At 36.8% G+C, this 13,149-nt stretch overlaps 1 protein-coding gene across 1 annotated transcript; it reads left to right on the top strand.

The window, feature by feature from the left end:
• Positions 1 to 3,463: 3,463 nt before the first annotated feature.
• On the top strand, positions 3,464 to 6,343 carry LOC132916120 (cytochrome P450 6k1-like). Its single transcript, XM_060975913.1, has 5 exons — positions 3,464 to 3,986; positions 4,215 to 4,586; positions 4,901 to 5,085; positions 5,197 to 5,485; positions 5,934 to 6,343. Exons 1-5 carry the CDS (start codon positions 3,464 to 3,466, stop codon positions 6,110 to 6,112), a joined length of 1,548 nt encoding a protein of 515 aa, XP_060831896.1. The 3' UTR covers positions 6,113 to 6,343.
• The last annotated feature ends 6,806 nt before the right edge of the window (positions 6,344 to 13,149 follow it).

Raw genomic sequence — 13,149 nt, 5'->3', positions numbered from 1 at the left:
TTCTTCTTCTATACTTCTATTACTCGGATTTACGAACTTATGTATACTGTAATTTGTTACCATTTTTTCCTTTTCTTAATAATTTCTCAATAATTTTCTCAATAATTTCCTTTTCTCAGTTTCAAACGAACAGTATCTTCCTAATTACACCGAAATTTTACTGTTTATTTTAAATTAATGGAGATGCACGTGGAAAAGAAAGCAGAGTCCACCAAATCCAAACGATTATACAGATTAGTCACGGATACAATCATTGTGCTTTCACTAAAATGATTCTTTTTGAAAAAATAATTTATATTTACCTTTCAACTATTCTTCTATTTGAACAAACTATGTCCAGTGCATAAAATATAGTTTTCTTAAATGGTATTCCTTTTCTAATATTTTCCGCTCCTTGATGAAAACTCTAATCTTGAATCATTCCACGCGAGACCCCAGAATTAATCCACGCGAGACCCCATTAATCGATTAAATGATATACAATTGAGTTCTGGGAAAAAGATTCAAACAATTTCGTCTTCTTTAAAAAAACATCAGAAATAATGTGTTCCCATTGCATGAATAATTGCTAAAATAAATTTTGTTATGTTTTAACAAATTCTTAAAGTTCCTAAATAAAAAAAAACCAAAGACTTTAGCAGAACACATATTAGTGATCTTTTAAAAATCAAAGATCAATGAAATAATATTTTTCGACCATTCGTGGAGAGACGCGATCACGAAGAAGAGTGCCAATGAGGTCATAAAGCCCCGCTATGATTACTTCATCGATGTTAGGAAATAATCGATTCCTTATTTTGTTTAAGATAGTAGAGGTGATTGAACTGATCATAACACTTATAAATAATGGGTTACAATATACACTTTATTCCAATAACTTTGCAGGTAAAATATTTACATTCGGTCCATATAAATATAAGATAAACAGATTGGCTTATGTAAATCTGATAAATCAATCACAATATTGATTGGACAACATATAAAAAACCGGTTAAGAGATGTTGAATGATCAAAACATTTTTCCCCTCTTCCTTTTTTTTTTTTATTTGAAAGTTGTTTACAATCAATTCCCATTGAGAATTATAAGTAAATTATTCCGGCATGGTGTTATGTCGTATTTAATACGTGTTTATCCTATGTTTAATTTTAGTTGAATCTAATGTTTAAATCTAGAGGGTAATGTCTTTTTAGTCTACGCATCTGATCCGTCGTGTCAAGTAATTGAGTAACTAGTGGGTTTTGGTGATTGTTAACTTTTATGTTATATCTATTACTGCATTTGGATATTTCTTCTTTAACTGTGGATATTTTAAGGTCTCGATGTATTGTTTCGTTGGTAACATACCAAGGTGCATCTATTAAGAATCTTAGAGTTTTCGATTAGAATCGTTGAAGAATTTCTATGTTGAAATTACTCTTCTAGGTCCTCTCTTCTAGGTCCTCTCTTCTAGGTCCAAACAGGTTTTAATATGGCCTTATATGACATTAATTGTATAATTAATTGTTTGTTTGGAACATCTACCCAGAATCATGCCCAGAATCTTTGTTTGGAATTAGAATATTATTTGTGGTCACCTGTGAACAGGTTTGTTTTCGCAGCATGAAGGTTATTTGATTAGATTTATTTTCATTTATTTTGAAGCACCATCTGTGGAACCACTTTCCCATAGAGTCGAGATCTCGCTGGAGAGTAGAGGAGGCAATTATTGGGTATGAATGGGATGCTAATAAAACTGTTTCATCAGAAAATGTCGCTGTGGTTATCTCTTGGTAAATCGGCAGTGTAGATGGTAAATAGCAGAGATTTGAGGACACTGTCTTGGGTCAGCTTCTATTAGAAACGTCGCGGTTATAGCGTCTAAGTATTTAATCATGAACAGCCTATTGGTTAAATATGATTTTAAGATGGAGCAGTGGGTGTGTAGGAGAATATTCTTTAGTTTAAATAAAAATCCTTCATGCCACAATTTGTCGAACGCTTGCTAAACGATCAAAAGATGGAACAATAAACTTCAATGACGATGCTGCCGCACAGGAAAACTCTTGCTAGGTGTTTATCTCTCCACCATCGCTTGCGGGTGAAAATGACGGTTGAAGATAGAAAAAACCCAATCTTCCCATTTTTACCTAATGAAACAATAACCAGTAGGAACGTTTCGACTTGTATAATAGTAAATATGAATTAACATGAATTAACTAACAGTATAATACGAATTCTTAGTTTTATGACAATTAGGGTTATTATGGTCCGATTAATTATATTTGCATAGATAATGGCCGTCTCGACCAAGGATTCCGGTTTATGTAAATAAAGTGAATATTTATCGAACGTAACAAATACATTAATTATATGTTAATAGACTTGTAAATGTTTGTGGGGTTTCGTATAAACAAAGATTTATTTTGCATAAAATAAAATATTGTGGCGAGTATTAGATATTCATGAATTTAATTTTCATCCATGAATTTTTAATTGTTATTGACAATTTTTCTAGAATGAGAACGATAACCGGTCTAAAGTAGGAAATCTACGATAAAAAAGTTACGAAAACAAAATTTCGGATATGATGAGGCAAATTTCCAGCAACATTAACTAGTTATCGATGTGAGCTCATTCCACTTATCTTAAATCTTGTCATCGCGGCTCGATCCAGGTAGCCGCTAAATGGTCGGCATGTGTATACCCCCTTAGCACTCACCCTTCCTCATTCCATAGTAGCATAGTGGCGCCGGCTTTCGGATAAAGAATATCCGATCAAAGAAAGAATAGACGTCAATGTTACCCTCTCCACAAGAAGCAAGTGTGATGAATCTCCAAAGTGATCGTATTACCATGAAACATTCCGCGAAATATCGTCTAGCTTTTGTATTTTCCGTAAGTAACGTCCGGTGCCTCTCTACATAAATCAGATGTCTACACACCCTTATAATCTTTAGGACCCACCATAAGTCATTTTCATAGTTAAGGTCCTTTAGACCAAACCAATACCTTATTAGGTGAAATGTTCGATAAATTTATTGTCCACTCCGGGAAGGTACGCGAAACTTCTTTTGCAGATACTGGATCTCCCGTTAGCCTTCTCACGGGGGCGACTAGAATTCCTCCTTTCCCGCTAAACGTATCCTTATCCAATCAGAAGCAGGGACCGTTGCCCTCACTTCCCCAACCAAACTGCCATCAACGAATCCGATGGTCCCGTGTTTTAGACACACCAATTAACAGTTTTCCTTTGGCACAACATCTTCGCCAAAATTCATAAGTTTATCATCCTTAGATTAGTGAGCATCTCTTGATTGGCTTTTGGCTCATTGATCAGTCGCAAGTCTAACTTATATCTATACGTACAGCGCGTAACTATCTATATATACGAAGTTGTTGAAATAAAGTGAATATTTCAATTCGTTAACCAAGTCTTATCATCAGCTCAGCCACTTCTGATCGGTTTTCGAGTAGGGCTTTAGAATGATTTTAATAACGCTATACTGGGCTCTGTGTGGCCTCCTTACCTTTTCGTCCATGATTGTTGCCGCTTATCTGTTCATGAATCAGAAATTCAACTACTGGACTAAACGAAGAATCATACAACTTGAACCTATGCCCATCGTAGGCAACTTCATGGACTGCTTACTGTTAAAAAAATCGAGCGCACAATTTCTCGGTGATACATACAAATATGGCGAAGGTTTGCCTTTGGTGGGTTTCTACATCTTTCACAAACCTTGTCTGTTAATTCGCGATCCAGAACTCGCGAAGCACATCCTAGTGAAGGACTTCGAGTATTTCGCTGACAGATACGCGACTGCAGATGAGAAACATGATCGTCTTGGATACGCAAATATGATACTGATGAAAAATCCAGGATGGAAATCTCTCAGACCAAAATTGACGCCGATTTTTACCCCAGGAAAGATACAGAAAATGTTCGTGTTAATGCTGGCGGTCGCCGACGACCTTGGAAAGCATCTCGATTCGTTGCATTTGGAAGGTAAGCCGCATTTCTAGTGCATTTACGTAATAACAGATTCATCATGAGAAACTGTTGTTAGTTCAATATATATTTTTAAAACAATGATTCTTACTTAATAGGAATGTTTAACAGAATTAAAAGTCAATGCTCTGTGGTGCGATGTACTTCAAATTTTACAATTATTCTGTCTTGATTAAAAATGCAACAATGTCAGACCCATCATAGGAAATCTAATATCTGTTTCAGGCGATGGAAAAGTAGTCGAGTGCAGAGATATTTGCACGAGGTTCACCACCGATATAATCGGAGGCATTGCACTTGGCTTAAAACTAGGTGCGTTACAGGATCCAAAAACACCATTCCGTGAATATGGCAGGGCGATCTTTGATTCTACTTACCAACGTAACATGGAGTTCCTTACCATAACATTCATACCTCAGTTATCCAAGTATTTCAAACCGAAATTCTTTGGGAAAAAAGCAACTAATTTCCTTCGATCTGTTTTGTCGGATGTGATTAAACAACGAATCGACTCGCGCCAAAAAAGAAATGACCTCATCGATGTGTTGACAGAGATCAGGGAGACATACAAGAACGACGAAAGATTAAAGGATTACAGTATGTATTTGCTGCAATATTTTACTAATTTCTATTAATAAAATTATTTATCAATCGTCGAAATTCAGAAATTTCGAATAACAAACTCTGTGAATTACGATTTCATACATATTCTTATTTCGTGAACTCCTAATGAAACAGACGAAAAATAACGTAACTACTACTTCAAACATAAGTAATTCATGTTATAAATTGACAATGATACACAAATATCTACATTTGCCAATTTGCTTTCAAGTTATTTTCCAATTGTACTAAATATGCTAAATCGATTCGCTGAACTTTTGCGATCATGTTTAATTCGCGTGTTTCAGAATTCGATGGTGACGATTTAGTGGCACAAGCCGCCATATTTTTTGCTGCTGGTTTCGAAACATCTGCTGCTATCATGTCTTTCACACTGTACGAACTTGCACTGAATCCGGATATACAGCAGACACTTAGGACAGAGATTCAGGATGCTTTAGAGAAAACTGATGGAAAAATCACATACGATATGGTACGAAAATTATAAAAATATTAACATAGAATCACGAGAGTGTTTCAAACAATAGTATGTGAAGGAGATTATAATATTGTTGTAAACATACTAAGAAATATAATGTTTCAGATTACGACGCTATCATATCTCGATATGGTAACTTCGGAAACTCTTCGTAAATATCCATCTGTGCCAAATTTGAATCGAGTTACCCTTGCCGATTACAAAGTGCCTAATTCCGATCTGGTTATAGAGAAAGGCACCCCAATATTCATGACGGTAATGGGTTTGCACTACGATACGCGGTACTTCCCGAATCCGGAAAAATACGATCCACTCCGATTTACCGACGAAGCCAAAAGTACCAGGCCAAGTTTAGCCTACCTGCCCTTTGGTGCGGGACCCCGCATCTGCATTGGTTAGTAAAGTTTTCCGAAATATTTTCCAATATCTTTAGCGTCAGAGCTATCGATGACAATCGTATGAAAGTAGTGTTAAAAGAACCGAAACGAAATGCATATATGTGTAGAAATGTATGTAAAATGGAAGAGTACAATCGAACAGGAGTTTATCTCCTTTACTAACAACTAGTTGAAAAGAAACTGTCAGAATGTAAATAAATATTTAATAACGCATTCCACTATATTACCAGCTAGACGTAATGATTGGTTACAGTTTGTTATATTGTGCCATCAGACATATGGATACAGTTTATGATTATTAAACAAATAGATTTTTACCGTAACTCACATTCCCTAATAGATAATTGATTGAGTTTCTGTTCTTGTCACTGGCTTTATAAGAAAGATGCATGTAGCAACATTTTGTTGGTTGTCACTTTAATCGTAATCTTTCTCTCGTTTCAGGTATGCGACTGGGACTCATGCAATCCAAACTTGGAATCGTACAGATAATAAAGGACTACGAAGTTTCGCCGTGTGAAAAAACCACAATTCCAATCGTTCTAGATCCCCAAGGTGTCATCACGACAGCTTTAGGAGGAGTACAACTCAATATTCGAAAGATTACCACTACTGCCAATTAGACGAAGCTAAAGTTTTACGAATCGCATTATGCATTCCAATTTTCTACTGTGATTGTGATAAGTCAAATATATTTTACTTCTGAATCGACGAAATTCACGGAGTATAATCGTCATTTCTCTCTCGGGAGAAATGAATCTTTAGACGTTAAGTATATTTTAACATTGTAGTCGTAAATGTCCAAAAATTCAGATTTTATATATCTTAAAATAACGAAACTTATTTAATGTTAATTTTAAAGGGTGTGTAATATTAAATAAAACGAAGTTTTATATAATGACTTTATTTATTTGATGGATTTATTTACAGTGATTGAAACAGAAAAACAATGACTATTTAATTATAGCTTAATGTAGTAATGTAATGCAACTAATCGAGAACCAACTCGAAATTCACAACTCATGACTCGTGACTGACTCCAACTAAATCGCAACTAACTAACGACTAACTTTCTCCACCAAAATAACCTTTGCCTGTCAGCACTTCCGCTATATAGTTACATTGTAGTTCATACATCTAGCGCGGTTTCTCTTATGATTATTCCACGATACTACGATAGGGTACATATGTTTCACGTAAAACAATTTGCAATCGAATTAATTAAGCTATACAAAGCTATACGTCACATGAATGTGTCACGAACCAACTTTCCTTTTTGCCATGTGGTACGCCAGATGTGACGGTCCTTGTAAAATTCCACGTAGTCCGAACGCCAAGACCTATCTATTGTTCCATTAACTCGCAACAGGCCTAGGAAGACAAACATAAACCGAATCTGTTCAGTTTCAGTTTCCTTCACGTAAACATTTTCGGTTTATGTTTGTTGCACGCTCTTACCTAATACGGAGAAAGCGGGTGTCTGGCAAGATAAGAGTTTTTCCACGAACAAGGATGCCCACGAGCCACATCTAGCTCTCCTTGTCTTTACTACCTAATTCATTTACCAATGGGCATCGCGGATCGTTACCCTCACTTTTCCACCAAAAAGTGTGGACAACGAATCCGCGTTTTGAATTTCAAAGGGAACACCCACACCGAGTTTTCCTCAGTAAGAGCAGTAGAGCAGTCAGATAGTCTTGAACGGTCACGTCTAGAGCTCGGAAGTGTATTGTAAACAAAAGAGAAAAATAAAAGTTTCTTTTCTCCTTAAATTCATTATTATTTTACGTGACATTTTGGCGATCCACTGCCAGGATCCATTCGCTTCAGTGAAAACGAAATTACGATTTCGGCGTACGCGCATCATTGAAGATCGAAGGATCAGCGGACCACTGCGAATCTTTGCTACTACGAAGCCCTGCAGCAACTTTCAACGTTCCACTACGGTGAAACTAGACGAGAGGACTACGGTCAGCGCAGAGCAAGCCTACGAATAAGATTCGGAATCTAGAATCAACCAGAGAGGAAACATCCCAGAGACTCCTCAACGGCCATAGCTACTACGGTAAGCTGGAAATCTGGATTCATTTGTACATTACCGTACGAGAAAATCAAGTTTCTCAAGCGTTTCGAGCGTTTCGAGCTCAAATAAATAGTTCAGACTCAGTAAATTTAATTAGAATCATGTCTACATCGCGAAAAGACGAAACCGAGACCGTTTCCGCAACCGGAGTTATGGATAATTCGATTCGTAGCATATTCGACACGATGAAAAAGCAAAACGAGAACCTTATTCAACGATTCGAACTTCTTACGCTACGAATGGAAGAGGCGCAACGAATAACCGATAGTGAAAACAAAAAACTTGCAGCGGAGATAGAACTGTTGGGAAAACATATGTCTAAAATAAATTCAGGACGTGACGCTACTACCGAATTAGACTCCTATGTTACGATAGATGAAATTAGTACCAGCAGTACTCAGATAAAGCGACCACCTGTTCACCCCAACATCGAACAACTCGAGGTGGAAGAAAGAGGCTATTTTCCGCCCGCTTCTCCCACTCTACGAGCTAAGGATGCAATACGCTACATCCCAACGCTCAACGGAGATGATGATGTAGGAGTTGAAGACTTCATCAAAGAAGTGAAAAGTATGAAGGATCGCTGTATGGAGCAAGATCTGTTGCTAAAAGCAATAAAAGTGGAAAAAATCGTGGGAAAAGCAGCCCAAAGTATTCGCAACATTCCTATTGAGTGTTATAGTGATCTGTACGACGCACTGAGAAATAACTTAGCAGCACAAGTGACTTCGGATGAGTACCAAGAACAATTACGAGAGTTGAGACAGGGGCGCGAGGAATCAGTGCAAAGTTTTAATATTCGGTTTAGAAGAATACTCAACCGTTTGCTGTACGCAGTAACCAATGAGTACCCACAACCACTGACACGTAAAATTATGACCGAAGAAATCACGAAGAAGACTGTTCGTGTGTACCTAAAGGGACTCAGACGCGACATAGGGCGAATATTATTAAGCAGTGAACCCTTGAATCTTCCGGAAGCTGAAAAAAAGGCAGCCGATATAGAACGCTACTTGCGAGAAGAACGACAACCTAATTGGTCATGTAATCGCTTACCTTCCGCTAGTAATCGCGCAAACAACCAGCCAATGCAGGTAAGACGATCTAATGTACCATCAAGATCGCCTAACACGCCAGCAGCTCAGAAACCTGCTACATTTAACCAAATAGAAAATAGACCACCTGCTGAACGCGCGCAGATGAAGTGCTTCAAGTGCGGAAAGCTGGGACATATTGCCAACAAGTGTCAAAATTTTCCACCACCGTCCGCTCCAATTCAGTCAGAAGCAGATAACTACCTCTCCTACGAAGATCGTTCACCGCAATTCGCCTCTCCGAGGTTACGGGCCGAAGACGCGGTAGCATGTTTACCACAGCTAAACGGCGAAGACGATATCGGTGTGGAAGAGTTCAGACGTGAAGTGCGCGAAGTGCGAGCATTGTGTTGTGAACCGACAGTATTGCTCAAGATGATCAAGTTCGGTAAAATTACTGGTAAAGCCGCAATGGCCATTTGCAATGTACCAATCCGCGAATACGGACACCTGTACGATGCCCTAAGACGAAACGTAGCCACCCAAGCCTCCATTAGGGAACAGCAAGATCAGCTACGCGAAACGATACAGGGACACGACGAAAGCGTTCAGAGCTACATTATCAGGTTCCGCAGAGTGCTTAATAAACTACAGTGTAGTGTAACGAACGAGTACTATGACGAAATCAGTAGGCGTACAATGAACGACAGAATCTTAAGAGACTCCGTAACAGACTTCATCCGAGGGCTAAAACCCGAAATAGGACGGATATTACTCGGTTATCCACCGTACAACATCGCCGAAGCCGAAAAGAGAGCCTCCGAGATCGAGCGATACTTCAGGGAAGATCGAAATCGACAACCAAGACCAAGGAACTTCTAGCAAGCCGAACGAATGCCACTCGCCCAAAGGACTCAAATGAAATGTTTAAAGAATAACCGAATCGGACATTTCTCCAATCAATGTAAAAATTATCAAACACCCAGTCAATTTCCGAGACCACCACAATCTTGAGACACAAGGAAGAAACAGAGGAACAAATAGACCAGACATACGAATTAACGCCACAACAGGAAGACTACCTACAGTACTTTTACGATCCGACGGACAACGATATGCTTTATCAATGGTGGTGAGTGCCCAGCCAAAATAACCAATCTTATCGAAAAGTCAAACACGAATTATTTAAAATGTAATACTAGAAAGAAAATATATTTTTGTTACTATGAACATATAAAATCCGTTGAATAACGATTATTATATTTTCAATATTGCGTATATTTCTCGGAAAATTTCTAGAACTATTGATACATTATGTACATTACATTGGTGCGGTATAAAAAGAGTATACATAAAGTTCCATACTCTAGAAGCATTTAACAAGCAAATAATTTTACATTATGGATATTGATGGATATTTATTCTTTTAGTATTTACAGATAAGTTAACATTACAAGGACATTGTTTTAGAATTTTATTTTCACTCAAATCTTTAAGCGTTGTATATTCTAGATGCAATCATACAACAGAAATTTGTGTTTTATATCAAAATATTTAATATTATTTAGCATAAAATCAACTAAAGTTGTCAGGTATTCTTAATAAATTTGAATTTTTATATTATCCATCATTCTAAGACAAACTGTATAGTTTAAATCATTGTTAATTAGTTATTTTGGGAACAATTATAAGTTGGTAACATATTATTTGTACAATTTCAATGTCAACATAGAAATAACAAAATTTTAGTTGATAGATTATCATAAGATAATGATCATATATTCTCAAAGAAGATACATTCTATTAATGAGTTAAGTACTATACTGCCACAGTAATATTAGTACTTTATTTATTTTAAATTCCGTTTTTTTTTATAACGATCATAAAAGACACAAACTTGATGTGGAATGGTTGGGACCGTACACGATTGATAAAGTATGTAATCCACTATCTAATTCAAGAAAAAAAAAAAAAAAATATATATATATATATATACACGGCAATCGTTTAAAACCCTACTTTCCAGGTCGACACTTCTCTTTGCCAGAATAACTATTTATGTATCAATCTAACCTTTTCTTTTCGCCGAAATGAAATCTTAGTTAACAGTCCCACCAACACCCAACACCTGTACCTCAACCAATACATGCCACCCCCAAAGAGAAGAGGAATCAGCTGCAATTTCAAATCACATCGAGTGCGATTTCACAAAGGGCCTCCTGAAGAAAACTTGAGGGACCAAGTTCAATCTAAGGAGGGGGGAATGTCACGAACCAACTTTCTTTTTTGCCATGTGGTACGCCAAATGTGACGGTCCTTGTAAAATTCCACGTAGTCCGAACGCCAAGACCTATCTATTGTTCCATTAACTCGCAACAGGCCTAGGAAGACAAACATAAACCGAATCTGTTCAGTTTCAGTTTCCTTCACGTAAACATTTTCGGTTTATGTTTGTTGCACGCTCTTACCTAATACGGAGAAAGCAGGTGTCTGGCAAGATAAGAGTTTTTCCACGAACAAGGATGCCCACGAGCCACATCTAGCTCTCCTTATCTTTACTACCTAATTCATTTACCAATGGGCATCGCGGATCGTTACCCTCACTTTTCCACCAAAAAGTGTGGACAACGAATCCGCGTTCTGAGTTCCAAAGGGAACACCCACACCGAGCTTTCTTCTTTGATGGTACGAGTCCGTTCAAATAGTTCTATTTCTAATTTCAATCCAGTTACAATATTGGCCTCTGTAATAAAACACTAAGTCTAAAGAATAAAGACTATACTGAACTCAACATTTGTATAATTACTTAAAAATTACGTGACAAATGCATCACATTTGTCAGAAGGTAATCATATAGTCATGGGTAACTTCTATTCTACCTGTAAACAATTTATACACGGTTCTGGATATCAAAATGTTGGTTTGACTTGTTTGTTTAGTCTTTGTTAAATGAAAGGTCACATTCTACTATAAAAAAAAGACTGCTTCACCTTTAATTTTTACGTATATTCCAAAACATATATTTATCAGTCTTGCTCAATAGTAATTTAGCATGTAACAATAATAGCACATGGATAAGGCATAACCTTTTAAGCCAAAGATATTTTTCAATAGACGGATTAAAAATTTAACAAATTGCAGATTACATTCCTAACATTACTTAGCAATACAGTTTACAAATATTTATTACGTCATGAATAAGGCAATAAGTCGTAGAAATTTTTTTGTGAAATCCGGTCGCGAGGAAAACGCGTCAGCGCGAGGCGTAAATTCTCGCTACGTATAATCGACGCCGCGAATTAGTCGTTCCCCTGTTTCGGTTAAGATAACAGAGGTAGTTTATGAATTTAACACTGTACTAACAGGTTAATATAGCTTGTATTTTTAACAATAAATTATATAGTAATAAAAGCGTCACAAATTATTTAGCAATGAATACAGTTAATGTGTTACAGAAATTCGACCCGACTTTACGATGTCTCTCAATGAATTCGTAAGACTAAGCGACTTTAATTTCAATCATCAGACCTCTCGACGTATGTCGTTTGAATCTTCAAATGAGACCGATTGCCCTTCGATCCTTTCTTTGTCTTCTCGGGGAGACGACCCCCGTTACCCTCGGATTATGCCGCCGTTCGCGCCTATGATCACGTATGACACCTTCTTTGTGTATGCATGAAATTACGGATCGAAATCGTCGTTTCTGGAACTCGCTGCTTGGTGACAAGTATGCGCTCGTCGATACATTGTATATTTTCCGTCGGGCAGATAAGACGATCAAACTGCGACGTTGTGGGACCTCGTTAGAAATACAGCCTATAGTAAGCCTCGTGGCGTAACAAGATTATTCACTTGTTAATAATTTGTACATTTTTATTAATCTTAGTAATTTGAGTTACAGTTGAATATGAAATAATCACGTATGTAGCTTCTAAAATATTACTGCATATATTACTGCACTTTTTGCTATTAAGCAGGTGAATAATGCTGATATATTGTAACCTCTAACTTCATTGATAACACATTTTCAATTATGCAAAAGATTATTCGTTATAATAGATGATACAATGTATGTTCTAGAACATGTGCTTTAAGTAGATATACTCACGGTAATATTGGAAAAATGGTAAAAAATATCTTTGCGCGAAATTCTAATTCTTCTAATTTGTCCTGCTATTTGTCCCGCGTCGTCTCGAAATAGGAAAGTGATAAAAAGGCACTTTCCAATATATATACCTTCTTGCGTATGAACATACTATTCGATCGTGAAAATTCGGCTTTTTATGCAATTTTTTCGTTGTCTCATTCTGTGGAAATCACTGATCGAAATATTTCTTTAGTATAATTGTGTAATATTCAAAACGTTGGTGCTCTAGATAGAAAGTTTATAATATGTCCCTTAATGTATTAAAATCAAGTAGTGAATTATGGCCGAGATATTAATTATATATTAAAAACAATTGAGAACTTAAAAAAATGTCTTCTAAAATCTGCTACGACAATTTTTCGCAAATGGCACTTTGTAAGCGAGCAATGATTCAGC

The sequence above is a fragment of the Bombus pascuorum genome, chromosome 1, assembly GCF_905332965.1.
Source record: "Bombus pascuorum chromosome 1, iyBomPasc1.1, whole genome shotgun sequence".
Classification (NCBI taxonomy): Eukaryota; Metazoa; Arthropoda; class Insecta; order Hymenoptera; family Apidae; genus Bombus; species Bombus pascuorum.
Note: the sequence above shows the minus strand (reverse complement) of the source record. Positions and strands in the feature narration are given on the sequence as shown.

What these genes read in the sequence shown, in the direction of transcription:
- LOC132916120 (XM_060975913.1), top strand. Translation starts at nt 3,464, where the DNA reads ATGATTTTAATAACGCTATACTGGGCTCTGTGTGGCCTCCTTACCTTT. An exon ending in CGAAAGATTAAAGGATTACA is followed by an intron (nt 4,587 to 4,900) that starts GTATGTATTTGC and finishes CGCGTGTTTCAG; the next exon opens with AATTCGATGGTGACGATTTA. An exon ending in GAAAAATCACATACGATATG is followed by an intron (nt 5,086 to 5,196) that starts GTACGAAAATTA and finishes ATAATGTTTCAG; the next exon opens with ATTACGACGCTATCATATCT.